Genomic DNA, 25,636 nt, shown 5'->3' on the forward strand with positions numbered 1-25,636 from the left:
GACCCGGAAGCACTTTCTCCATCCCGGAAATGAAACCGCTGTGATGGTAAAACAATACGGATGTTCAGTCGTATCCTCAAGTTTACGTCGAACTAAACTCTCATCTAGAAAAGCAGTGCCGAGTATGTGGTGAAAAAAGGTAACAGCGGACAGTGTTTAGCCGTAGCTAGATGGTCTCTAGTTCTGTGCAGCTAACTTAAGCTAACCTCAGCTAACGGGACGCCTGTCAGATGCGTCGCCTCAGCTAGCTAAGCTAAGCTAGCAGTCTGTCTAAACTGTAACCACGAACAAGTGGTAAGTAACATGTTTCATCTTCCATGCTAAATATAAAATGTACTCTGAATGTATGAGATAGTTTATTCGTGACATTATGTTATTCAAGTGATAAACCCTGATGAATTAACCAGAAAAACTGCACCTCCATTTGCACTTTACCTCAATTCACTGTTTTAGCTGCAAATGTTTAAGCAATATTCTTATAAAACCTATATTTGGATATATTTATATGTGTGTTGTATAGCTGTCACATGTTCAATCCCTCACTTGTATAAAGAACCTGTACGTACAGTATGTGGACAGTAAAGATAAAAAACAACGTCACTAGCGTTCATCATCATCATTAGGGCGACTGTGGGTGAGTGGGCTGTCCTCCAATCAGAGGGTTGTCGGTTCGATCCCAGGCTCTGCTAACCCGCATGTCGATGTGTCCTTGGGCAAGACACTTAACCCAACATTGCTCCTGTAGCTGTGACGGCAGTGTGTGGATGTTAGTTACTGGTGGGCAGGTGTCACTGTGTGTGGTTCTCCTGTCATCAGGGTGTGAATGGGTGAATGATGTCATGTAGTGTCAAAGCGCTTTGAGTGGTCGGCAGACTAGAAAGGTGCTATACAAGTACCATTTACCATCGCCCGGCGAATGTTGCATTGCATCACCAAGTTTGTCCTTAACAACTCTCTGGCATGTCACAAAATATAATGTAGCTGATGATGTCACTACCTGGAGCAGACTGAAATCAAGGCCATGCTATGCCATTGAAAAACAATTGTAAACATGAAGAAACCTTCGTATTGTAATGGTAATAGGGTTAGGTTGCACTGCAGAGTGCTGTCGATTTAGATAGCAGCAGGACAAAATATTTATTGTTGCATTAAGGCTAATGTAAAAAATGATAAAGCACAGAGAACCTTGGACTCCAACCAGCTACCTGGTTCTCTGCTCAAGTAGAAATTACTCCAGTTTACCTCGTAAATTATTGTTGTAAAGAGTTGTTTGAATCTGCTCCCTGAGAGGTTGGGGAAATGTGTTGTCAATTCTGCATCGGGGAAGAAGTAAATTAATAATAATAATAGTTATATTGCACTTTCAACCTTTGTTGTTGTTGTGCATGCAGGCAAAACTTTGAAGCTGCTTCTCCAGCTTAAAATGGATGTGAGCATTGCCGTGACGCTGATTCGGGGCCAGATGGGTGCCGTGGTGGAGCGGGCGGTGAACGGGGCGGTGGAGACCGTGCTGGCCGAGATGCTCAAAGTGGTCGGAGTCAAGTTTGAGGAGCTGAAATGCCAGGTGGCGCTGATGAAGAGGGACGTCGCGACGTTGGAGAGGGAGAAGGTCCTGAAGGAGAAGGAGAACGACAACATTCGAGCCAAGCTGCGCTACACCGAGCTGAAGCTGAAGTACTACAGGCAAGGAGTGGAGGAGGAGCTGCAGCAGAGGGCCTCCGGTGCTCTCCAAGCACACAGAGACGCCGAAGGTGTTTCCTCCACCGAGGCCTCCCAGTCATGCTTCACTCAGACCAGGACTTCAAGCGGTCACGGTAAAGACCACAGAAATGTCCGACTCCTGCTTGGCTTCCTCACTCTTTAAATTAGAGCTAGAACGCTGATACAGATACAGTGTTCATGTCTAACAAGTAATACAAAGCGAATTAAATGTGTTTAAAAGAGGTTAAGGCTAATGAGGTAAACCTTGAACATCTCTCTTTTGATTTTGTGTTTGTGCAGCTTTGTTCTGTCCCGCAGAGCGAGACACGGCTCAGAGCAACGAGCAGGAGGGCGACAGTAAGTGGACCTTCCATCTGCCGCCACACGCCGAAGGCAGCGACGCGGCGGCGACCCCTCCGGTCCGACCCGTCTCCCTGGATCCGGGGCAGCAGTCGGCCAACGGCTCTCCGTCCCACGATGGCTCCGCGCAGGCCGATAGCTCCACTCTGCCCTCCTCTGCTCCACAGGTGACAACAAGGACAAAACACTGCTTTGAAAGATGATTGGTTTTGTATTTATATTCTAAATAGTCCTGAAAAAGCACTAAATGGCAACAATTCAGATCTTTGATTAAGCTTTTAAGTCATTTATGGAAGATAAATTCTAAACATGATAAAATGAGATTAAACTTTTTTTGATCACTGCAGGGGAAACTCTGTAGTTTCAGAAGGACATATAGTCACATATAACCATATGAATCAGTCCAATGGACAGGATGAGTGTTTTAAATGTGAGTGTGTTTTTTTTCCTTCCTACCAAGTTCTGACTAAAAAACCCTGCAAAGGCTGAACTAGACAGAAAAGATATTGAATTGAATGAATATGAATACAGACTGCCTAACTGCTAGAGGACTCACATTTGTGAACCAGTGAAGGTCTGACACACAGCCCTAGTCCTAAAGTCCTTGTTGCAATGCAGGTGAAGCAGGAGGCCCCGGAGCTGCTACAGGAGGAAGAGGAGGTGATCTGCATCAAGGAGGAGCCAAAGGAAGATCAGGAAGTGACGGCCTCCCTTCTGCCGGACTGCCACGTGCAGCAGGGTCCTTTTCCAGTGTCAGAGGTGAGGCTACAGCTGAAAGGTCAAATCTGTCCACAACAAGTGTCCTTCCCAGGGAAATAAGTTCTGCCTCACAACTGACCATCACAAAGTGTTGGGAACAACCTGTGGATGCTCTTCCAGGCTCAGCGGTCAGCGACGGAGTGTTTGGGACCTCCAGTGAGCCAGAGAAGTGACACCGCAGCCTTCGGCTCAGCCGGACCCAACCCCCGTGAGTAGATCCGTGTGTTTGTGGGATCATGGCGCTCCACCCGCTGCATCTATCGTATTGATTTGAGAAACCTCCCCGTGTTTGTGCTCTCAGATCTGATGCCTCAGCCGGTGGCCTCCCTGCTGCAGCCGATGGTGGCTCTGCCATGCGGCGTCCTGCCTCGCCAGGCGCCGCGGCCCTGGCCTAAAGATCTCAGTCTTTATGAAGAATACAAACTGCGCCGCAATGAGCTCCGCAGGCGAAGCATCAACAGACGCAGAGAGCTGGAGAAGACGCTGCCTCAGCCACTACTGGCTGACCTGGTAAAGCTCGATTGGGTACAGTTAGGCGGCTGAAATGATTTCTGAATGGATTTATATGCTTTTAGTTTGCTTGGCTGTGTACAAGGAGAACCGAATGCTTAGAGGCCAATTGCATTATAGTGGCTCAATAATGGCCGAGGGTCGTCACCGACGCTTTTCTGGACTGGAAAACAAATGAATCATCCGTTTTGTCGTGTTCATACAACGCTGTGGCGACACAGAGTAAACTCCCGTTTTATTAACTTATCATTTTATTATGCTGAGGCCAAAATAAACCAACTGAATCCAAACTTTTCAAAGAGAAAAGTGTTCCAATAAACTTTTTACCAAAGATTTGTCTTACAGCCGCCTACATTTAGCGTAAAACACCATTTTTTCTTTTTATACGTTGAAGGTGCGAGAGCGTCGTGAGAAGACCAGACTGCGGGTGGCCAGATGGAGGGCGAAGAGGAAACTCCAGGACTGCATCAAGCAGGACCACGTGAGTTATTGGTCCAAACCAGTGTCCTCGCAACGTCCCTTTGTGGTGGACTTGCGGTCTTCCTAAACGAGTCCTGTCTTCTCTGCTCTCAGTCTCTAGGTGGCGCTGCAGGTCTTTCTCCAGCGGGCTTTGCTCTCGGCAGCCAGCATCAGCAGCCCAGAGGGACCTGCGGTAAGAGGACGCCTTCTGCTTTTTACACGCGTTCTGTTCTTCGGCTGGAGGCCACCTATGAGCCATCCACAGTTTTGACGATGGCTTAAAAATTGGTCCCTTGATGCTTCTTCAGTCACATAGTATTAAAAAGTAAGGGACAATTTGTGCCCACAGGAGACCGAAGTAGAAAGTCTGATTTCTTTGTGGTTTTATTGCCTCTACTAAGGAATCTCATGGGGGAAACCCTGTAAGGTCCTTAAAGGTGTCTCATCTGCATGTGGGCAACTAATAATTATTTTCATCTGACATTTTTTTAGATTAATTGTTATTGCTGTGAAAGTCCACGGTGAGGAAACGTCTTGGTTTGTCTGTAGGAAACCTAAAGATAATCAGTTTTGTATGACTAACTGGAGAAAAGCAGGAAATCCCACATTTTAGAGGTTGAAAACTGTATTTTCTGTCACTTTGTTTACAGATATTACTTGTACTTAGTTGCCGTCTATTTGACAGGTCAAACCAATACGACCTTTTGGGGAGTGACATCACGTTAGTCGTGTCTTTTCTCCGCTTTGGGAACGTGGATATTACCTTCTCAGGGTTTGTGATCGTTGTGTTCACGTAAAAATGTTTGGAATGAAGGAGACTTCCTGCTTGTGTTTCAGCCTCCGGCAGCCAGCAGAGACTCTCCTCAGCTCCGCCTCCGTCCGACGGCTTCCTCTCAGACCCTCTGCCCTTCATCCCCACCTCCTCCTCCTCCTCCTCCTCGTTTCTCTATCTGGGAGGCCACAACATGGCTCCGCACCAGCACACTGTGACATCGTCAGCCTGTTGCAGCAGATCGCCTCGTTGACTGATGTCTTGCAGTGAGATGTTTGGAAGTGAAAGCGAGATTTTTAAAGAATGCATTTTGCAAATGTGAAAAAGTGGGTGTTCAGGAAACGTTGATCCAACCTCCGATTCGCACGGAGCTACGAGCAGTTTCAAGCTATCAAGTTTAAAACCAACATCTGGATGCTGGGCATCTTCTATTTCTTCTTATTTTTCATGTCTGTTAGTTGTTCATCCCGGGGTTGCTTCACAGTATCGACTAAGGATTATGCTGCACTATTATTAAGCGTATACTATGTTGAATTGTATTCTAACGGTAGAGTTGAGTTGTTACCAAATTAAGCAATATATTTTTATCTCGCACGATATTCTGCCCTAATTTATTTGCTGATGTTGATCTTTTCAAAAATGAGATTTTAACTGCCGTTATAAAACGATGGACATGGATTTTTTATTTTTTTTAGAGCAGTCACGTCAATAAATTGACAGACATTAAGAAATTTATTTAAAAACCTTTAATAGAAGCTTTTTGCACAACTTGAATGCTAAAACAGTCCTTTATTGATTGGAAATGTTTCACTTCATGGAGGATTTTCCTCAGGTCAAACTTATCACTATCATGCATTCAAATAAAAACATTCAGAATTGTATATAAACCCATTTTCCACACAAGTATACATTATGACTGTTTACATATGTAGAAGTAATCTTTTATTCGCCCTACGTTCCATATTTTAAAGTGAAATCCTTGAGCATGCACGAGTTGTCCTTCTGCTCTTCAGTGTGCACGTGTCTTCTGAATATTGGACAAAATGTCCCATTGTATGACTTGTTTGAGCAAAAATTAATCATTTGATCTTTGTAGTTTCGCCATATTAAAGATCACCAGATGTTACGTAAGTTAAGGTATAATAAATGCTGAAATCTACGCGGTTTTTGCTTATCAATATTTGTTCTGTCTGAAGTTCAAGGAAATGAAGAAAAGTCATAAGCAATATAGGATATGATGTATAACAAAACGTTTGTCATGAAAAGTAATATATAAGGTCATCAGAAAGGTAATGAACATTTTATTTTTCATAATATCTTGGACTGTTTAAGTCATACATAGTACGTTGGTCATAAAAATAAAATGGTCGGTACAATTTATGGCGGACCTCCACGGGGTCAAAGCGACACGCAGCTCGTCCCTGCCCTCATGTGCTCATATGCACCACTTAAACGTAAACTCATTCAGAATCCGATCATCGATTTTAACATGTGGAAGGTTCTCTTCATCCCTCCTGTACGAGATCAAGAAGGACGGAGGGGCCTTCATCTAAAAGGTCCAATCCCTGAGCAGCGCTTCGGGGCGCCGGCGTGGTCCTCCACACTTCATCCGTTGACTATCTTCTGAGAAATGGCCCCCGGCAGCGTGTAGAAGAGCAGAGCGAGGAACAGCACGCTGATGAGCAGCACCAGGGCGATGATGATGTACTTCTTGTAGCTCCGCCACACCAAGTGGAAGAAACACTTGAACGGATTGACGAACCAGGAGAAGGACGTGTCCGGTCGACTGGTGGAGGGAAGACGGGATGAAGAGCTTTTATTCACTCGGACATTCAGCAGCATTCCAATGGATTCGAAACATAAAGCCGGACTTACTTCGGCTTCGGCAGCGGCTCCGGCTCCTTGCGAGCTCGGCCGACAGGATTTTTCTCGGCCTCCTCGGCAATTAGAAGATGAAACTCCGCCTCCACTTTCCCCTGATGGGTTCAGAGCACACGCGTCCAACAAACCGCTGGTTTGTAGTTTGTGTGTGTGTTTGTGTTCGCACACGCACCGTCAGCTCTCCAGACTTGGCGAAGGGCCACCAGCCTCTCGCTCTCTTCTGTTGGAAGATGGAGATCCTCTCCGTCCCGTCCGTCAACATGTCCGCCTTGCACGACTTTGCAGTCTTCGCCCCTCTCGGGAAACCGTGGAGGTCCAACTCCACCGTGCCTAATCGACGACACGCACACACACTCGTACCGGTGCGACACAGACAGAAACACGGAGGAAAGCGGTCACACCCACCCAGGAAGTCGTCGGAGGAGAGCGTCTCAAAGTCCCACACCTGAAGACTCAGGATGGCGGGAAGCTTCTGCTCCGATTTATCCAGGGAGAAAATATGCTCTTTCTTGCTGACCACTATCACCTGCCGGAGAGGGGGAGAAGACAATGCGACGGTGAGGGTTTGTTCAGGGTGGTCCCGGAGGCGTGAGCCTCGTCGGTACCTTCTCGGCGGGCAGGTAGCTGAAGGGGAACACGAAGCGCCAGTTGAAGTTCCCCTCGCCGGTCAGAGAGTTGTAGTGGACGTCGGTCTCCTGCCTGTCGTCCTCCAAACCTTTCAACCAGCTGCAGAGAGACAACCGGCGGGGTCGTGTTAAACCAGATGTTAAAATGTCACCAGTCCGACGGACAGACAAAGCTCGGAGGTACCCCTTGATGTAGATATCACTGGACTGCTGGCCAGTCAGGAAGCTGCTGTCCTCCAGAATCACATCCTCTGTGTTCCAGATGATGATTCTCAGCTCGTACCTGAAGAGAAGTAAACATGCAAACACTGTAGCGTTAGACTCATGTATAAAAGGCTTTCAGCTACTGAGAGAGAGACTCGTGTATAAAAGGCTTTCAGCTACTGAGAGAGAGACTCATGTATAAAAGGCTTTCAGCTACTGAGAGAGAGACTCGTGTATAAAAGGCTTTCAGCTACTGAGAGAGAGACTCGTGTATAAAAGGCTTTCAGCTACTGAGAGAGAGAGACTCGTGTATAAAAGGCTTTCAGCTACCGAGAGATAGACTCGTGTATAAAAGGCTTTCAGCTACTGAGAGAGAGACTTGTGTATAAAAGGCTTTCAGCTACTGAGAGAGACAGCAGTCACCCTTTGGGTTTACGAGGGGAAATGTCCACTGAAGGTCCAGGAGGAGGTAAGTCCATGGGGAACATGTCAACCCACATCTGGACCCGACCCTTCACACACACACACACACACACACACACACACACAGGAGGAAATAAGACAAAAAACATGAGTTGCTTCTGAATAATTATAAACAAATCCTTCTTTCACGCGATAGCACTCAACGCGCTGAGCAGAGATGATCTCGTCAACCACGAGGAGAATTCTAGTAAAAGTCATTTGAAGGTAATAAGAAATCAACTCTTAATATTACTTGTTCATGTTCATCTCTTGTTTTAGTATCAACGGCAAAACTGATTTGTCTTGAATACCTGGTCCATGCCAGGCCGATCCTTGTTGAACAGGGTTCTGGTCTCGATGTGTTCTGGGACCAGCTTGCATCCCACGGCCGGAATCTCAGCCCATCGATGCAGGACCTTCAGCGACAAGTGCTCATAGGACTCCAGTGGCTCGTCTGCGACATGTCAGGAAAGATAATGACTGACTGGCGGTGTATCGGGCCATAAGTCGTTAGAGTGCACTAAAAAGCATGCTATGGTATGATGTGCCATAGAGACATTTAGACGCAGAGCGGCACGTAGCGGTTCGGACCTTCACCTTCGTGCATGAAGCACGTCTTTCCGACGAACACCTTGTCGGCCACGCTGATGCGCCCCGGTCTGAAGAGGGGCTCCTCCAGGCCGTGGTCTCTGCACAGCTTGGACAGCAGCTCTGAGGGCTTCAGGCCGTCTCTCCAGGCGTTGTAGCCGTCTCTGACGGGGCGGAGGAGGGAGAAGAAGAAGTACGGAGATGAAAGAAGGTACGAACGACAAATCACTTTAACCAGCACAACGGACACTCGACCCGCGTTCAAATCCTCTAACGTTCGAATGAGGGGAGAGCTCATTGAAACCGCAGCAGAACTATTTAACTTCCCAGTCTAAAGCTCGTGTTTAAATGTACTTGCTCCTCAGTCTTTCTACAATGACTGGCAGAGATTGACAGAGCTCTGGAAGACGAGTTCAAGTTGCTGCAGAGGAGAGTTTTTTCTGGGAACGTGAGTCAGTGAAGAGGTCCCTTCAAAGGTTGATCCAGCAGCCGCTGACTCACAGGCTGTACTCGGTGGGGAGTCCGCAGGTGGCTCTGTGTCGGCTGTAGAAACGGTTCTCCAAGTCGATGCGAGTCTCTCCTATCAGGTCGTCCCCTCCCACCATGTCGTAGTCGTAGACCACCACCGACAGCAGGGACTCCCGAGGAAACGTCGCCTGCATCTCAAAGGATCTGGAATCACAGACGGGAGCTTGATGAAACATGAAGGCCCCCCGGTGGGGGGGATTCCCAGCGCGGGGGCAGCCAGCCGCTCACGCACCTCCCGAACACGGGGTTCAGCTGCTTGGGGATGTAGTTGTCCCGGTCTTTAATTTCGTTCTTGCCGAGCCGGAGGACAATGTAAGGGTCCGCCTTCCCATCCGGATCGGCAGGGTGCAGGTTAGAAGCCTGGTGGGGGCGAGGGGGGTAAGAGGTCAACACTTTGGTGATTAGTCAGAGGTTCTGTATTTGAACCGTTTGTCCAACGGCCTGCGTGACGTTGACAGACGCGTTAGGTGTCAGTAGGGAGAGTCGGTTAGACTGTACGATACCATCGAGCACAGGGAACATTAGCAGCCAACAAAACAATCATTCATTCTAATACTCTGCTTTGCACCTGGAGGAAGGACGCTTTGGATCGCAGACACGAAAGTAGATCTGGCTAAAATACAGGCTGTGTTTGGAAAGTCTATAAAAAGTACTAAAACATTATCTGGCTATAAAAAACCCTTCAAAAGTAACCATTTACAGATAAGACAGTCGTTGAATGCAGTAGATTATCCAAAGACAAATGCCTTCTAGTTTCAATAGTAAAACTGACCAATCATAAGAAAATAAAAAGAATATTCAGTCATCATTTTTCTTTGGATTCATGTTTGCATTTTAAACATCTTTTGTGAAGCCTGCTTACTTTAGAATGAATGTTCTAACATTTGATGTGTTTTATGTATATGTAGCTATGCTAATACGCTAAAAGCTGTGCACACGGCGTTCACGCACAGAGACGATGTAGACCCGGATGAGGACTTGGACTAGGCCGTTGGGGGGGATTCCTCTGCTGACTCTGAAGTCCCTGCCGTCTGCGTCTTCGTCCCAGTCCTCTGCGTTGTCCTCGTTCAGCTTATACAGGCAGAATCGTCCCTGCAGAGAGGAACATGCAGCCAGTGGATTGGATGACTGTGTTGAAGACGCGTCAATGGTTCCCACAGAGGACGTCCAGCCTCGCTGCCTCACCTTGAATTTACCAACGAATCTCTCCTCAGTTGCCCCCTCTTCCTCGTTGGCTTTCCCTCTGAACAGCTCGTACGTGTTCACCCAGTCATTGAAAGAGCCAAACTCTGCCTCCAGCTCCTTGTCGTACAGCTGCAGAGACCGTCGGCATCACCCAAAATCCACTCAACAACAACGACCACGACGACACAGAACTCTCCGGTTCAGTTCTAACAAATGCACCAGGAATTCAGACTGGAAAACCTGGCATCATATCGCTCGCTTCTATATCGATATAGAATACTTATTCAAAGTACATTCCTATCTGTGTAAACAGGGCACAGAGAACACACACATTGTATTGTGAAGTCATTCTCGGCTCAGGTAGACTTGTCACCATTTTATCTGTTCACATTATCGCTAAATAAGTGTCCTGAACCTTTGGGGGACTAAATCGGTGTGTTTTCCGCGGATCAGAGGGCGTGCTGTGGTTTAACTCAGAGTACCTTCAGTGTGGCTAATTTGGTAGCCGGACCGACGTTGGGATCCAGGGATTCTTTTCCTTTTTGTTTCTTCTTCTTGTCTCCATCTGAGACGCCGCTGACTAAAGGAACATGTGAATGGTGACAAGGATGAGCCATATTTTCAGGGGCAAACACTGACGCAAAGCATGGAAGTGAAGAAGAGGCTAAAGCCTTTGTTTTGCATTGTGATGACAGAGCAGCTAATAGCAGAGAAAACTGCCATTTAGAAACCAACGAGTGGCGTCCGTGATTTGACCCAAGCTGATCTCCACCACAAGAGAAATTGTTATTGCATCACTTGTGTTCACTTAATACGGCCAGTTTGTCAGAAACATTTGTATTGCTGCCCACCGCCACGTTAAAGAACCCCAAACTCATCCCCCAGAATGCACCGGGTGCAGCTGGAGGGTAACAGTGCAGGTTAGCTTAAAAGAATTATCCACGTGGTTCTACCACAAGTTACCAAGCAGAAGATTTCTACACAGGCTGGAGACTGGAGTCCGACCTGTCGCCACCAGCAGCGTTTGCTGCAGTGACACATCTGCTTAAGCCCAATGTCTTTGTGCTTACCTAAGGAGTCTATTCCATCGCTGAGCAAGCCCTGATACGGCAAAACTGCAACGCACAACAACGTGTGTGTGTGTGTGTGTGTGTGTGTGTGTCAGGGTAAAGCGTTAAGGTGGGCCTCTCTAAGACCATTTCACAAGCATATTTAAATTAGACTTACATCGACAGCATTAGTGGCAAAAGCAATGTGCAGAAATGTTTCTGCAAAAGTCTCCATCCACGCTGAAGTAGCTGAACAAGTTAGTTGAGTCACAATATTATATTACTTTTAATTATCTTCAAATCACATGTAAATAGGAGATTCAACTCGTCTACTGGACCCTTTTTAAGGTTGAATTACAGAGGAGATGTCACAGAGGAGTTCTTACCTTTATCAAAGACCTCTGGGAACGGAGAGCCGTCCTGTTTGGCCTGAAACAAAGCAAACAAGTTCACAGCAACGTCTCTTTGTTTGCGGTTTGCAGCAGAGTTGCCGAATCGGACCTACCCGTTTCTCCCCGGAGGCGTAGTACTTGGACCACCAGTCGATGACACACTCTGCCGACTCGTCCGCGATGGTCCGCTTCTTCCGCTTGGTGGAGCGACCCCGGGTGCTCTTCGCCTCGCCGCCCTGGACTCAAAACGCGCAAAGAATGGTTACACACCGATATGCGGGATTCGTAAACAAGCTCACTATCTGTCTGGTCATGAGGGCAGCAACCCTTTTCTTCCCGAGTTCCTCCTCAGGTGGGGGTGCAGGTGCAGGGGCTTGGTCCTCCACAGTGATGAGGAAGTCTTGATTGGTTAGTGGGGCAGTCAAAGTGGTGTCTCCGGCAGACTGGTACAGTCCTAATGGGGGGGGGAAGACGACGATCAGTCTCCCTGTGGGACGAGGTCCAGGAAACCTTTCCACACACACACACACTCGTACTACCCTCAGTGCTCCCCGGCTCTGCGGGTGAGGAGGGTCCCGGTGGCTCCGTGACCTTGGGCGGGCGGCGTGTCTGTGTGGGGAGGGCCGGCAGGGCCGGAGGGGGGGTGTATTTGAAGGCCTTGAGGTTGTTGACGACGTGGTTTCCGACCAACGTGCTGCGACCGAAGGCCCGCCAGTCAACGACGGTGATGCTGAGAGGAGGGTGGAGGTGTTCGTTCTCGGGTAACTCCTGAAGCGGGACGGATTCCAAACGCCAACATGTTATCCGAGAGATGATAGACTGTGCACCAAGTCACAGTCCACCACACGGCCAGAGGTACCATGGCCGTTAATTAGCTCTCCATTGGCCCGGAATGAGATTTATAAAACCCGAGTCGGGGGTTTGCTCTCATTCAGACGCAAGGTCTTTAACGGCCGTATTGGTCTTACCAGCTCGATGGCGTCCACCAGCGTGGGGAAGTTTGGGTTGGACTTGTACTTCTGGATGACGGAGGAACGCAATGTTTTACCTGCACACTCTATGAAGACCTAGAGAGGAAGAGAAGGCTTCGTTATGTATTAACACAAGTGTTTTATCCTTTCTTCTACGGAGACATTAGGGTCCTGTTTCCCATGAGGAATCCTGAGGTTTTGTCCACTTTTTTCTGAATATATGTAAGAATCACGGCTATAAGGACAGTTTGTGCCGTATTGCTGTTGCAAAGAGTCTTAAGGGACAATCTGTGTTTGTGATATTCAGCTCAGTGAATAAAGTGATTGAGCAGATTTTAATGACAATGCAAAGAATTTGATGGCAGCCTGTGATGTCTAAAGGAATTTAATGCAGATGGAATGAAAAACTCAAAGATGAACATAGATAACAGTCAATGTACTAAAATGGGCTGCTTGTAAACGTTGTCAGCTCTTTGTCATGGTGGAGGATTAAAAAGTTAATAAAAATACCATAATACCAAAAATACCATAAAAATACAGGAATTATTTATGTAAGAAAAAGTACTCACTCGATGTTACCATTTCTTCATTTTGTATGTATCCTTTATTCATGCAGGGGGACATTATGATATATGATTGCTTCCTTTTTTGTTGTCAAAAGGTAAAGTAATTCCAGCATGTTACAGTAGGCTTTAAGAATTTTTGGATTGGAGACTTGGTGGTTTTGTGTGTGTGTGAGTGTGTGTGTGTGTGTGTGTGTGTGTGTACCTGTGGGCGATCAACAGAAAGCAGCTGAACCTTCTTCAGCTCCCTCATACCCCAGAATAACACCTGGTGGAAGCAAACAAAAAGATACACATTTTTGAGTGCACACACACACACACACACACACACACACACACACACACACACACACACACACACACACACACACACACACACACACACACACACACACACACACACACACACACACACACACACACACACACACACACACACACACACACACACACACACACACACACACACACACCTCCAGCCTGAAGGTGCTGAGAACAGGTCTGATGTTGGCAGGGACCGTGTAGATGCCTCCTTCCTGTTTCTCCAGGGCCGGCAGACTCCGCTCTGTGGACTCCTGCATCTGCACAGAGACACACTGGAGAGTCATTCCACGCGCACGGCCACGCGCACGGCCACGCACACGGCCACGTCCTGCGCCGCCGTCAGGGAAACCAAGCGGGCCGGTCCACCGACCTGCAGCAGTTCAAAGGCAGCCAGCAGGTCTCCCCCCGGCTGGCTGCCGCAGTGCAGCGGGCTGTACCGCAGGGTCGGGGGGGCGTAGGGGTCGGAGGCCAAGCGGACCTCGGGCACCACCACCGTCGCTCCCAGATACTCCGCCTTACTCTGCACACGGCAGGCCAGAGAGACAGAGAGAGAGAGAGAGAGAGAGAGAGAGAGTCACGTACAACAGGAAACCATTACTCCGTTCGTCCGTCAATGGATCCACGCGGGCGGCGTCACCAGAGCGTCGTCGTCGTACACCTCGACGAGGACGCGCGGCGGCTCCTCCCGGATGTGCCGCAGATCTCCACTCAGCAGCAGGCGGCTCATCAGCAAACACTGGTTCCACGTCGGACTGAGCGTCTGGCTGATCACCTGGCAGCAGCACAAAGGGGCCGTCACGTTGTACACGGGGAGGCACGGCTTGCAAAGCCCTATGAACCCACGTCAGCACCCCGGGGACGCTTCGCCGGCCTCCTCAGAACACCAGCACTTACGTTGGTGGTTTGGCTGTGTGACAGACAGGTGACTCGAGCAAAGGGGTCAGACAGGCCGGAGGTGTCGGCGGCGATGAGTCCACGGGCCTGATACATGTGGCACCTCAGCTGGAAGGTGTGCTGCTCTGGAGACGACACAAGTGCTGATGGTTTTCACCTCATTTGATGCCAGACGCAAATACCGAAGACGGGTTCATGTTCGGTGGTAGTTAGACATGATTTTGGCGACAAACAGAAACATGGCGGCGGTCGGTCCGTCCGTCCCTCACCGGCACACAGCAGAGCTGCAGGAGGACAGCTGGCGACGGCGCCCCCTGTGGCCGCACTGAACCCCGCGGGCAGGCCGTCCAGCATGTGCACGGCGTCGGAGCTTGTCCCGTACCACAGATACACATCCACCTTGGCTTGGACCGACAAGTCCGCCACTCGCTTCCCCGGAGGCTGCACACACACACACACAAACAGCTGCTCTGTGCCTACATTCAGACCGACGTACTTATAGCCCCCTCTTGGACGCAGGGGTACCGTCTCGCGGCCACGTTTATACAAAGTTCGACGCACATAAAGGCCACAAACCCAGCAGAGTAGGAAGTTGAAGAGTGTAGTACCTTTAGAAACAGTGTTATTATCTTGCCACAGTGGATCCCTCGGGCCTCCCGGCTGCTGGAGTGCAACAGGTCTCTGGCACGCAGCCGGGCGTACGCGACGCGCTTGTTGTTGCTTAGCAACCACACGAAGACGTCGGGCACCGTGTGCTGGGGCTACAGGGTGCATAAGGAAAAGGAATGATGTCCTAGACGCAGGTTGTCAGGATGCACATCACACGCGCAGGGCGAGTCCCGTACCTCCTCCACAAGGAAGCGTATTCTCTGCGTGAGTTTGGTTGCATGCTGCAGCATCTCTTTCACGCCGCCAGTTTTTCTCTTCCCCTCTACCGCAAACTGGGCCTCTCCTATCATACTCTCCTGCAACACACACACACACATTTCATAAGAACTGTTGAGCTGGTGGAACCTCCATCTCACGTGTGGCTGTCCAACCTGATTCCTGCAGCACTGCACTGTTAAACTAGAAATAAATACATGTCACAGGTTTTCACCCAAAGCCTTCGCAGTTCATATTTAAGGAAGTATTTGTGTAGTTTGTGTTTGTGTGCCAGATGTTCCCACCAGTTCCTGTTTGCACAGGGTGAGGCGTTTCCTGTCCAGCTGCGTCAGGTAGCTCGACTTCCCCTCAGCTTTCAGCTTGGCCTCCGCTGCCGCTACGAAGCTCCTGCACAAACACGCCTCAGCCTGAAGAGCTACAATTTATTTTCTAAAAACGCAGGTTTGAATATGCAAATGGGGAATTGTCTCATTAAATATGTGCTCATCGGCATGAGTTGAATGAAGAGTTTTGGAATTGTTCGAAACAACAGAGTCAAAGTTCCTAACTTCTTCATTTGGGATATCTCCCCTAATAACTGGTCTAATGTGTGAGAGGTGCCGTTAGGCCGAGACCTTTGCAGTGACAGACGGCCCCCCCGGGTTCTGAACACGTCTGAACATACCTGGCGTCCATGCAGAATTCCTTGAGGACGGTTTTGAGCAAGTGATCCGCCCCCGGATCCGACTTCCTGTGTAGCTCTGCAGCACTGGCGACACCCTCCTCCTAAGAAACAATTAGCACTGTGTAAAGTGCAATGAGCATGTGAAGATGGCGGTGACACATTCATCTTAGTCCGGCAGGAGCGTGAGCGTACAAACAGCACGGCGATGTTGTCCAGCATGTTGGAGTTGTGGAGTCGGTAGGCTCGGCCCTCCCAGTGACTCAGCACACTGATGCACGGCTTCTGCTTCTCCAGGGGCAGATGCATGTAGCACCTGAACGCATCACACGCACGCAAACAGTTATCCACAACAAGAAAACAAGGGAGATCAATGTGTTGTGTTCAATGGCCCTCGAGATGGAGCAAACCCCCATCTAGTCCCTCCTCTTACAGGTAAGAAGTGAAGGTAAAAGTATCACTGGTTTGAATACCAAAAATTACGTTCAGGCATCAGTCATCTCAACTTTGTTTGAATCCAAATTATTTAAGTAAAAGGAAGAACAAATAACACAAAGGTTGAATTAATGAGGAAAATATACTGCTTTTACGGTTCTGAATGCAAGTATCTAGAAATAGTGGCCACCTTCTTCTCATACTTTACACTTATTTTCATGCAGTAATACACAGAATCAAATGAGCAAGCGACTCAACTTGTTCCCTTCGACGATGAGCGGCCTCTGGGGAGGCGTGGTGGACCTGGAGGAGGGCGGCGCGTCCGCAGGCTCCCTGGGGAGGAGCGGGGAGGTCGGGGAGGTGCTGGGAGCCGAGGAGCCCGGCGGGACGTCCAGCGCTCTCCTCCTTAAAGCAGGGCTGGTGGGCCGGGGGGCGGTTTTCTCTGGAGGCTCCAAGACGTTACCGCAGTTACCTGAGGGGGGGATTAATGAATTCATCAATATTCACAATCGCGTCGATCCACGTCACTGTGATTCCACCGCGGAGGGAGGGTGGGCTTGACGGCTCACCGATGGAGAACTCAAAGCTGATTGGCTTGTCTCCGATCTTCCTGTCAATCATGGTGGCTTCAAACAAGGCTCCGAAGAGGACAAAGGACTCGTTGTCGGCATCGAGCTGGACGGAGGAAAGATTTATTAACGTGTCAATGATCCGTGTCATAACCTGAGGATTATCGAGACAAACAGGGCATGACGAGGTTATACGGTTACTGCATTTTCAGCATAATTATATAATAATTCAGCATAATTACACAATGCTAATTAATTGTAGAATAAATCAATGGAAGCAAAACCCTCACAGTTAAATCATCAGTAAAAGAAGTGAGTTGAATAAAGTGATTCTTTGATTAAAAAACACCACAGCAAAGGCTCATGGGCCTTGTAGTATTTAGATTAAAATATGTAAACCCACATGTAAGATTATTAACGGACAACTTTTCTACTTTCTATGGCGAGGACTAAATTACCGCGGGAGGAGATTCCACCGGCAGCACCTCTGCAGCCGCGGCTTTTCCCTTGTCGTCGTCGGCGGCTCCTCCGGCCGCTGCTCCCGCTCCTCCGCCTCCTCCACCCGCAGGAGTCTTACCGTCCTTCCCTCCACCTTTACCTGCTTTGGCGTCCTTCAACGGCTTCACCATTCTGCTGAGTTTGGACTCGGAACCCGACCCCCCGGACAGGATCTCCACCGCCAGCTCCATGTAGACGCGACCCCTGACTCCATCAACAGATGGAGGTTGAGGCGCGAGTTCTTCGTCAATCACCAGTTTCCCCCCCCCGTGATTGTATTTATTTAACACCGACCTGTAGGACACGCCCTCTCCGATGCCCTCGTTGAGCTCCACCGTGTCGTCGCCTATGGACCCGTTTCTCACCGAGCCGTACAGGTTGATCCACGCGGGGCCAAAAGTAGGTAAAAAGCCTGGAGCGAGAGAGGAAGAGACGGAGCGCCTTCATCCGACCGAGGGATTGCCATTCCTGCCCTCGCCGACCTCCTCGGCCCCCTGAGAGTGTGTCCGAAGTTCCCCCCTCCTCACCTCTGTCGCCATCCTGTTCATTGGAGATGCGCCTCAGGTCAAAGTAATGAGTTCCGATGGCAACGTCGCCCATGCTTCCCTCGTCCCAGACCTGTGGGGGGGAGAGAGGTCAGAATGCTGCGATCTCCACCCTCTGTATCGGTAAATATAAGAGTACGTGACAACATTCGGACCTGGATCTTCAGCCTCTGACACAGAGGGGGGAACATCTCCGTGAAGACGATCTGCTCGTTCCACGCCGGCTCTGCTGTAGACTTCTGGGTGGAGGTGCGACCCTGCCAGGCAAAAGGGGAGGAGCTTAAATGTATATATATATGTTTGAGCACAATTCCAATGATCAAGCACACGGAAACCACGTTTAACGAATTTTTGGACAACCGTTCCGAAACCTGCACGGTTCCTGATTGTTGGAGCAGAAAGGCCTTTCGTCTGTCTTGGACCCACCACTTGTTTGAAGAAGCTGACCTCCACGTACGGGTCTATGAGGGCCGTGTTGTCTCCGATGAAGGCCTTGGTGACGTTGGCCATGATGCTGGAGTTGTTCCGAGGAAGGCCTTCAGCTCGATACACCTTGACAAAGAAGCGAGCCCAGGGACGCTCGGAGGGGAAACCTTCTGGCACCAGCAGGTTCCTGAGGAGCAAAAGGACGTATTTACATTCCTACCCAGTATAACCAGTAAGCCTTTTTAGCCAAATTACAGCGAATCCTGAGTGTTTAAGTCTAAAGCTGAAAGCTCTGAGGCCGGTTCCACCAACATGGATGCATGTCATCTACCGTCACCAAACTAACACGTTTCTATCCTCTGGGGACCACGATTATCTGCTTTTAAGAGGTTTGATTGGTCAAATGCCGTCTTTATTCTCAGGATGGCTATGAAGGACGATAAGGCGTTGATGAAGTGGAGTGGAATTATGGTGCTAGAAGTAGTCCTTTTTTACATCCTAATTTCTAATTTATTAAAGTCTAACCCTAACTGGTCTGATAAAAAAAGGGAAATTCAGATTAAAAGAAAGTCATCATACTTTTCTATCTGCTCCTCTGCATCACTCGCTTTTGGTCCCGGCTTCACGGCGTCCCCCTTCGCTGAGACGCTGATGTCACACTTGACATAACCTTTGACCCCAGTGCTAATGTCCCCAGGATTTGTCAGCATTGCCCACTTGTTGGTGAACTGATGACCTGAGGGAGAAGACAAAGAGGAACGATGGGTTCAGAAGCTCCCTCCGCCCCTCCCCCAGGTGAGCTCCCCCCTCCGCTCCTCCAAGTGAGCTCCCTCCGCCCCTCCTCCAGGTGAGCTCCCTCCGCCCCTCCCCCAAGTGAGCTCCCTCCGCCGCTCCTCCAGGGGAGCTCCCTCAGCCCCTCCTCCAGGTGAGCTCCCTCCGCCCCTCCTCCAGGTGAGCTCCCTCCGTCCCTCCTCCAGGTGAGCTCCCTCCTCCCCTCCTCCAGGTGAGCTCCCTCCTCCGCTCCTCCAGGGGAGCTCCCTCAGCCCCTCCTCCAGGTGAGCTCCCTCCGCCCCTCCTCCAGGTGAGCTCCCTCCGTCCCTCCTCCAGGTGAGCTCCCTCCTCCCCTCCTCCAGGTGAGCTCCCTCCTCCGCTCCTCCAAGTGAGCTCCCTCCAACCCTCCTCCAGGTGAGCTCCCTCCGCCCCTCCCCCAAGTGAGCTCCCTCCTCCGCTCCTCCAAGTGAGCTCCCTCCTCCCTTCCCCCAGGTGAGCTCCCTCTTTCCCTCCCCCAGGTGAGCTCCCTCTTTCCCTCCCCCAGGTGAGCACCCTCTTTCCCTCCCCCAGGTGAGCTCCCTCCTCCCCTCCGCCAAGTGAGCTCCCTCCGCCCCTCCCCCAGGTGAGCTCCCTCTTTCCCTCCCCCATGTGAGCTCCCTCCGCCCCTCCCCCAGGTGAGCTCCCTCTTTCCCTCCCCCATGTGAGCTCCCTCCGCCCCTCCCCCAGGTGAGCTCCCTCCGCCGCTCCTCCAAGTGAGCTCCCTCCGCCCCTCCCCCAGGTGAGCTCCCTCTTCCCCTCCCCCAAGTGAGCTCCCTCTTCCCCTCCCCCAAGTGAACTCCCTCCGCCCCTCCCCCAGGTGAGCGCCCTCTTCCCTTCCCCCAGGTGAGCTCCCTCCGCCGCTCCCCCAGGTGAGCTCCCTCCGCCGCTCCTCCAAGTGAGCTCCCTCCTCCCTTCCCCCAGGTGAGCTCCCTCCTCCCTTCCCCCGGTGAGCTCCCTCCTCCCCTCCCCCAAGTGAGCTCCCTCCTCCCCTCCCCCAAGTGAGCTCCCTCCTCCCCTCCCCCAAGTGAGCTCCCTCCTCCCCTCCCCCAAGTGAGCTCCCTCTTCCCCTCCCCCAAGTGAGCTCCCTCCGCCCCTCCTCCAAGTGAGCTCCCTCCGCCCCTCCTCCAAGTGAGCTCCCTCCTCCCCTCCTCCAGGTGAGCTCCCTCCGCCCCTCCTCCAGGTGAGCTCCCTCCGCCCCTCCCCCAAGTGAGCTCCCTCCGCCCCTCCCCCAGGTGAGCTCCCTCCTCCGCTCCTCCAAGTGAGCTCCCTCCTCCCTTCCCCCAGGTGAGCTCCCTCTTTCCCTCCCCCAGGTGAGCACCCTCTTTCCCTCCCCCAGGTGAGCTCCCTCTTTCCCTCCCCCAAGTGAGCTCCCTCCTCCCCTCCCCCAAGTGAGCTCCCTCCGCCCCTCCCCCAAGTGAGCTCCCTCCGCCGCTCCTCCAAGTGAGTTCCCTCCGCCCCTCCCCCAGGTGAGCTCCCTCCCCCAGGTGAGCTCCCTCCGCCCCTCCCCCAGGTGAGCTCCCTCCGCCCCTCCCCCAAGTGAGCTCCCTCCGCCGCTCCTCCACGTGAGCTCCCTCCGCCCCTCCCCCATGTGAGCTCCCTCCCCCATGTGAGCTCCCTCCGCCCCTCCCGCAGGTGAGCTCCCTCCCCCGCTCCTCCAAGTGAGCTCCCTCCGCCCCTCCCCCAGGTGAGCTCCCTCTTTCCCTCCCCCATGTGAGCTCCCTCCGCCCCTCCCCCAAGTGAGCTCCCTCTTCCCCTCCCCCAAGTGAGCTCCCTCTTCCCCTCCCCCAAGTGAGCTCCCTCTTCCCCTCCCCCAAGTGAACTCCCTCCGCCCCTCCCCCAGGTGAGCTCCCTCCGCCCCTCCCCCAGGTGAGCTCCCTCCGCCCCCCCCCAGGTGAGCGCCCTCTTCCCCTCCCCCAAGTGAGCTCCCTCTTCCCCTCCCCATGTGAGCTCCCTCCGCCCCTCCCCCATGTGAGCTCCCTCCGCCCCTCCCCCAGGTGAGCTACCTGGCTGTCTGTAGACCGTCCACACGTCCACCTTAAAGGACCCGACACTGAAACTCCTCAGCATTTTGGAGTGCATCACCTGCAGCAAAGAGTCAGAGGTGAAGCTTCAGACTGAACCTGGCAACCCAAAACTACGACACCATTAGAGACAAAAACAATTGATTTTCATCCAACAATTTAAAGGCTGCCCGGATGACGGGTCACATGTCATGCAAACCATATTTCACTTTCAGATCATGACAGAGGACACTTATTGTGTCCAAGTAGAAACATGTAGGATTCTGAATTCTTCATTTATAATATTAGATATTACATCGGAACTTATCGGCTTCTTTTCTTTTTTTTTTTACTCACCGTCAGCTTGATGACTTTGTCAAAAAAGACCTCCTTATAGGCGAAGAATTCAAACACGAAATACTGTTGGGAGTAAGAGAAGGGAGGGGGACAGAGACGGATCATTCAGACGGCGTCTCTGGGATGAGGAAAATCCCCAGAAGGACTCGTTCCTACCTCGTTGTAGAAGGGAGCGTTGGTCCCTTCTTTGACCGAAGTCTGCTTCTTCTCATCGCCGATCTCTACCAGCACACTCGGGTCGATGTTCTCTCCCACCAGCTGCCTGGCCTCTGTGATGTTGATGGAAATCTACAGGCAGAGCGAACGCTACTTAACACACAGGAGTCTCCTCAAAAGGTCTTTCGTCAATCTTGTGCATCATGAATCTGAGCTGATGGTCTTTAGGAGTTAAACTGTCTCTCTTATTATCGTCACACGTACATCTCTCACTGCTCCACAGAGTTTAATCCCACATTTATAATAAAACGTAACCCAGATATATCCCCAAACGTTGCCGTCACCTGGAAGCTCCGAGGTTTCTCTTCGCTCTTCTGGATGCAGGTCTTCAGTTTGGCCCTGTGGACGTTTCATTGGGAGGTTTAAAGGAGGGAATAAATTCACCACTTTCCGATGTTCATGAAACATTTATTATTTCACACCTTTTGTTGTTTGGTATTATTCTGGTTCTGACTGCAGAGGTTCCCGGTTGGTCCTCCCAGTTCTCTCCCTGCAGCAGGGCCGACGCCTCCGAAGGCGCCTCCACCTCGCTGTCTGCACACGCACACGTTGAACACACACGCAACCCAACCACAACAGTAGCAGACAATGGGCCCCGTTTGTTGAGATCTTCCTAGTTCCTTCTTAAATGTGTCGTTCCTGAAAACGGACCTCAAAGGGAACGTTTTATCAGCACTCTGGGACGATCACGTCCCGTGATGAAGGACCGTTACATCACATACAACACGCGACTGTTTGACAAGGGTTTGTCTTTGATATGACAGGAATGATTACTCTTCTGCACACTGTCAACACAACAAAGCAGCTGTGTGTGTCTGTGTGTGTGTGTGTGTGTGTGTGTGTGTTTTTCCAGGGCCTTACCCACGGCTCCCTTGTTTGCCAGGACCAGATCTGTGTTGGCTTTCTTCTTCTTCTTCCCTTTCAGGCCAAACATCAACTTGGCCTTCCTGCTCACAGGACAGAGGGAACATCTTACTCCCAACGCCTCTTAGTCACTTAGTTGTCGAGGGATTGAGGAGAACTTTGTCTCCTAGTTGGTAGGAAAACGTTTCAGCGCCGCCGCTTTGTCAGCGCTTTTCACAAATGGATTTGAGATTTTATTACATCCAGAAACAACGGCACTAAAAAAAAAAAATGTCGTCGGCTAAATGACCTGTAATGTAATGTAAAAATCGTAATGTGATGACATCATCCTGTTTGACACTATTTGAATAATTGGTAAATCTTATTAAATTAAAACAATTTGAATTTATGCTTTTGTAAAACACCACAACAAAAAGGGAGCATCTGGAATTATCGCCTCTGGTCTTTTGAGTAATGAGTATGTATTTATGCCTCTACGTGTCTATGTAGCTCAGATACACATAGTGTGTGTCTGTGTGTGTGTGTGTGTGTGTCTTTCTGCGTTCTTACAGGTAAAGGAATGAGTTTCCTTCCGATTTCTTTTTCTTTGGTTGATATATCTCACATTCTGTGACCATTCAGTAAACATCAGAATTTCCTCAAAAATGCTAAAAAAAAAAAGAAAAATGCATTGCATTTAAATCCTTTAAAAGACTCAATTTAAATACAGCCTTTTTAAATACAATTTGTAATAAGTACTCAAGAACAGTTTATGCTTTCCAATCACATCATTAATCATCATCATTAAACAATTCAGATATTTGTTCTTTTCCCTTTAAAGTTTACTCTTCCTCCACCATCCGTTTACAGGAACAGGAAGAACTATAACTTCAACTTCAAACTAATTCACTTATCGGACGGTCTAAGGTAGATGCGACAAAACAAAAGCCCTTGAGTTTGCTCACCGCCGCTTGCCTTCAGGACTTTCTGAGGGATCCATCCTGCACAATCCAGAGAGGTTCCCTTTTCTCTTTAAACACCAGGAGGCTTCAGGTCCTGCAGTCGACAACTAAACCGTTCAGCTGAATATCATTGGACATTACTGCTCGGTCAATAAAGACTGATGGGAACCTCCTAAAGCCCGCCCCCACCTGCTGGTTTACATGCCCACGTACTGAACTCAACCCGGTCATGAATAAGCTTCGTACCCGACAGTCCGGCTCGGCTCCTTCATCCTGGTTCTAGAGAAAACACGTTGATCAACTCGCTGTGGTTCCAGAGTTCAACACAGGAAGTCAAGTGTGAGTGACACACCTACGAGTTACAGGCACAGCGGTTCACTGATCATTCTACCAACTAACTAACTTCATCCTCAATCCCCAACACAGAAACACACAAAAAAAACAAGACCCCTCAGGCCATGGGACTTTCAGATCTGGAAAACCACACACACTTTAAATACATTCAGACCAGACTGGTGAGGAATCCAAGCACAGCAGAAGAAGCCGCGGTCCTGACCCCCACGCGGCGCAGGAGGAGGAGGAGGCCTCCTACCCGAGTTTGGGCTCCATTCCCGCGGCCACCGGCACGCCGGTCGCGTCAGCTGGACGAGCTGCATCCGTCCCGCGCGTGTTTGCTAAAGGACAGAGTCAGACGCCGCGGCGAAGCGGCAGCCTGGGCGGGTGATTGGTGGTCGTAAAGCAGAAGGAGTGCGAGGATCCTTTTTTTTAACGTATCACTTCATCACCTGCAGGAGAGTTCAAGAACAAAACTGTCTACTAAAGTAGTCCACCTTCTTTCTTTTGTAATGTTTTTAGTTATATTTGGTTTGACACCTTGAAGCAGCAGCAGCAGCGTTGGTGGTGTAAATAAATGTCATTTGAAGATGGTGGTGCACTCGAATCGATGGTATTATCGTCAGTATATAATGTTAAATGTTGAATATAAAATATGCACATCTCCCCTGCGTGCGTGTGTGTTCATGTAAAGTGGTGATCGTGTGACCAGGATGTTTCAAAGCGGTTAACAAAGTTAACAAACCCTCCCCTGGCAAACAGAGCTTTCGTTCCTCATCAGCTGACGGATGCGAGTGAATTCCAGGGACACATCTCAACAATCACACGGTCGAGGTGTCATTATGCTTTGTTATGGGACCACCACGGTTACTCCCAGTCAAAATGCCCGTCCCAGTTGCTCTTTTCCAGTAAATATCCAAAGTGTAGAATCTGGAAATAAAAACACGACAACCTAAGGTATGATAAGAAGAGACTCTGTATTAGCAAACAGAAATGATAAAAGGTAAAATGATAACAATGTGAATTATTTGTGTGGAAGTCTGGCGATCTAACAAATACAAATACACGAGCACTTTTACGAAAATGTGACACTCAAAGACGTTTTCCATAAACGGACCAAAGACCAGAACGTCTCCTGCGACCCACGAAACATAACCTCTGTTTTCTCGTTGTATAAACAACCTCATTTCCCTCCAACCCGTCGTCGCTGCAGCCCCGGCCCGCCTTGCTCGGGGGGCACGTTGACGCTGCTCACGCGGCAGACTGGGATCGGGAAGCCAGCGGCCCCCCCGGGAGACGCTGCTCCTTTGCACGGACTCATCGTCCTGTTGGCTCCCGGTCCTCGTTGGTCAGTCTCGGCCGCGGGATCCCTCGTGAATATCTGCGAGAGATCAAACAACAGAGGGAAAGCGTTTGAATTCTTACAGCGACTTTGACTTGCTGAGAAGTGGCCACGACGTCACTTCAACCAGCGCTTGAAAGCTGCCATGAAACTAAAAGGAAGATTTTCTCATTCAATTCTATTGAAAATCCAACACACAGGAATCAAAACCGATTCTGTCCGAGTGTTCGCAGACGGAATGCGGGCACAAAGTCTGGTGCTGAAGACATCCAAGGCGCGTTCACATCACGGCAGAGCAACCAGGGAACCGGGGATCACCGTGCATCTACGCAGCCGGCTTGATCAAAATACGTGCGTCGATTCGCTAAGCGACCGCCCCACGCGGGAACCGACGGCCGCTGGCGAATCTGGCAGGTCTGGTGTGATGTCAATGAACAAAGCGCGAAGACATGCCGACGCGAGGATTCACCTCTCACCACGAGGGGCCATTGGATCGTGGCGCGCGACCTCCGGTGGCGCGGGGGGG

General features: G+C 50.3%; 3 protein-coding genes across 15 annotated transcripts in view; 1 reads left to right on the top strand and 2 right to left on the bottom strand.

The window, feature by feature from the left end:
* Nucleotides 1–5,720, top strand: LOC120833604 (uncharacterized). Of its 7 annotated transcripts, none has more exons than XM_040200864.2 (9): nucleotides 1–294; nucleotides 1,392–1,814; nucleotides 2,002–2,228; nucleotides 2,680–2,820; nucleotides 2,941–3,028; nucleotides 3,122–3,330; nucleotides 3,725–3,811; nucleotides 3,904–3,982; nucleotides 4,627–5,720. In XM_040200864.2, exons 2-9 carry the CDS (start codon nucleotides 1,424–1,426, stop codon nucleotides 4,812–4,814), a joined length of 1,410 nt encoding a protein of 469 aa, XP_040056798.2. In that variant the 5' UTR covers nucleotides 1–294; nucleotides 1,392–1,423; the 3' UTR covers nucleotides 4,815–5,720. The 7 variants fall into 7 exon arrangements, with proteins under 7 accessions (XP_040056798.2, XP_077946729.1, XP_077946733.1 ...); XM_078090603.1 differs by having other exon boundaries at nucleotides 4–294; nucleotides 3,122–3,345; XM_078090607.1 differs by having other exon boundaries at nucleotides 4–294; nucleotides 2,020–2,228; nucleotides 3,122–3,345.
* On the bottom strand, nucleotides 5,293–24,720 carry fer1l6 (fer-1 like family member 6). Of its 4 annotated transcripts, none has more exons than XM_078090598.1 (47): nucleotides 23,439–24,720; nucleotides 23,044–23,141; nucleotides 22,492–22,577; nucleotides 22,053–22,164; nucleotides 21,915–21,969; nucleotides 21,571–21,702; nucleotides 21,415–21,477; nucleotides 21,061–21,139; nucleotides 18,827–18,983; nucleotides 18,248–18,434; nucleotides 17,977–18,078; nucleotides 17,804–17,894; nucleotides 17,571–17,688; nucleotides 17,237–17,480; nucleotides 16,779–16,884; nucleotides 16,468–16,681; nucleotides 15,970–16,090; nucleotides 15,778–15,878; nucleotides 15,398–15,500; nucleotides 15,074–15,193; nucleotides 14,837–14,989; nucleotides 14,498–14,669; nucleotides 14,229–14,353; nucleotides 13,972–14,106; nucleotides 13,705–13,854; nucleotides 13,484–13,591; nucleotides 13,216–13,278; nucleotides 12,445–12,543; nucleotides 12,016–12,244; nucleotides 11,803–11,930; nucleotides 11,590–11,712; nucleotides 11,471–11,513; nucleotides 11,106–11,150; nucleotides 10,518–10,615; nucleotides 10,036–10,164; nucleotides 9,802–9,942; nucleotides 9,083–9,210; nucleotides 8,824–8,994; nucleotides 8,332–8,486; nucleotides 8,046–8,188; nucleotides 7,696–7,784; nucleotides 7,253–7,351; nucleotides 7,048–7,168; nucleotides 6,848–6,968; nucleotides 6,615–6,772; nucleotides 6,437–6,537; nucleotides 5,293–6,347 (listed from the first exon to the last, which is right to left on the bottom strand). In XM_078090598.1, exons 2-47 carry the CDS (start codon nucleotides 23,109–23,111, stop codon nucleotides 6,167–6,169), a joined length of 5,667 nt encoding a protein of 1,888 aa, XP_077946724.1. In that variant the 5' UTR covers nucleotides 23,112–23,141; nucleotides 23,439–24,720; the 3' UTR covers nucleotides 5,293–6,166. The 4 variants fall into 4 exon arrangements, with proteins under 4 accessions (XP_077946724.1, XP_077946723.1, XP_077946726.1 ...); XM_078090597.1 differs by having other exon boundaries at nucleotides 8,326–8,486; XM_078090600.1 differs by lacking the exon at nucleotides 11,106–11,150.
* Nucleotides 24,721–24,726: 6 nt separating this feature from the next.
* Nucleotides 24,727–25,636, bottom strand: part of prkag3b (protein kinase, AMP-activated, gamma 3b non-catalytic subunit) — a 5,854-nt gene continuing 4,944 nt past the window's right edge. For 2 of the 4 annotated variants that reach the window (XR_013453023.1, XM_040200867.2), the window contains exon 14: nucleotides 24,727–25,149. Coding sequence is in view for 1 of the 4 variants with exons in the window: in XM_040200867.2 (XP_040056801.2) it covers nucleotides 25,118–25,149 (32 nt within the window). In the remaining 3 variants the exon portion in view is untranslated. Of the gene's footprint in view, nucleotides 25,150–25,579 lie in introns of all 4 variants that reach the window. The other 2 variants (XR_005714357.2, XR_013453020.1) reach the window with 2 other exon arrangements.

Source organism: Gasterosteus aculeatus, chromosome 16 (assembly GCF_964276395.1).
Source record: "Gasterosteus aculeatus chromosome 16, fGasAcu3.hap1.1, whole genome shotgun sequence".
Classification (NCBI taxonomy): Eukaryota; Metazoa; Chordata; class Actinopteri; order Perciformes; family Gasterosteidae; genus Gasterosteus; species Gasterosteus aculeatus.

Coding starts and splice junctions, on each gene's coding strand:
- LOC120833604 (XM_078090603.1), top strand. CDS start 1,424: ATGGATGTGAGCATTGCCGTGACGCTGATTCGGGGCCAGATGGGTGCC. Junction 3,029..3,121: donor CTCAGCCGGACCCAACCCCC/GTGAGTAGATCC, acceptor TTGTGCTCTCAG/ATCTGATGCCTCAGCCGGTG. Junction 3,812..3,903: donor ACTGCATCAAGCAGGACCAC/GTGAGTTATTGG, acceptor CTCTGCTCTCAG/TCTCTAGGTGGCGCTGCAGG.
- fer1l6 (XM_078090597.1), bottom strand. CDS start 23,111: ATGGTCACAGAATGTGAGATATATCAACCAAAGAAAAAGAAATCGGAA. Junction 17,895..17,976: donor GTCAGAGGCTGAAGATCCAG/GTCCGAATGTTG, acceptor TCCCCCCCACAG/GTCTGGGACGAGGGAAGCAT. Junction 16,885..17,236: donor CGGTGGAATCTCCTCCCGCG/GTAATTTAGTCC, acceptor TCCTCCGTCCAG/CTCGATGCCGACAACGAGTC.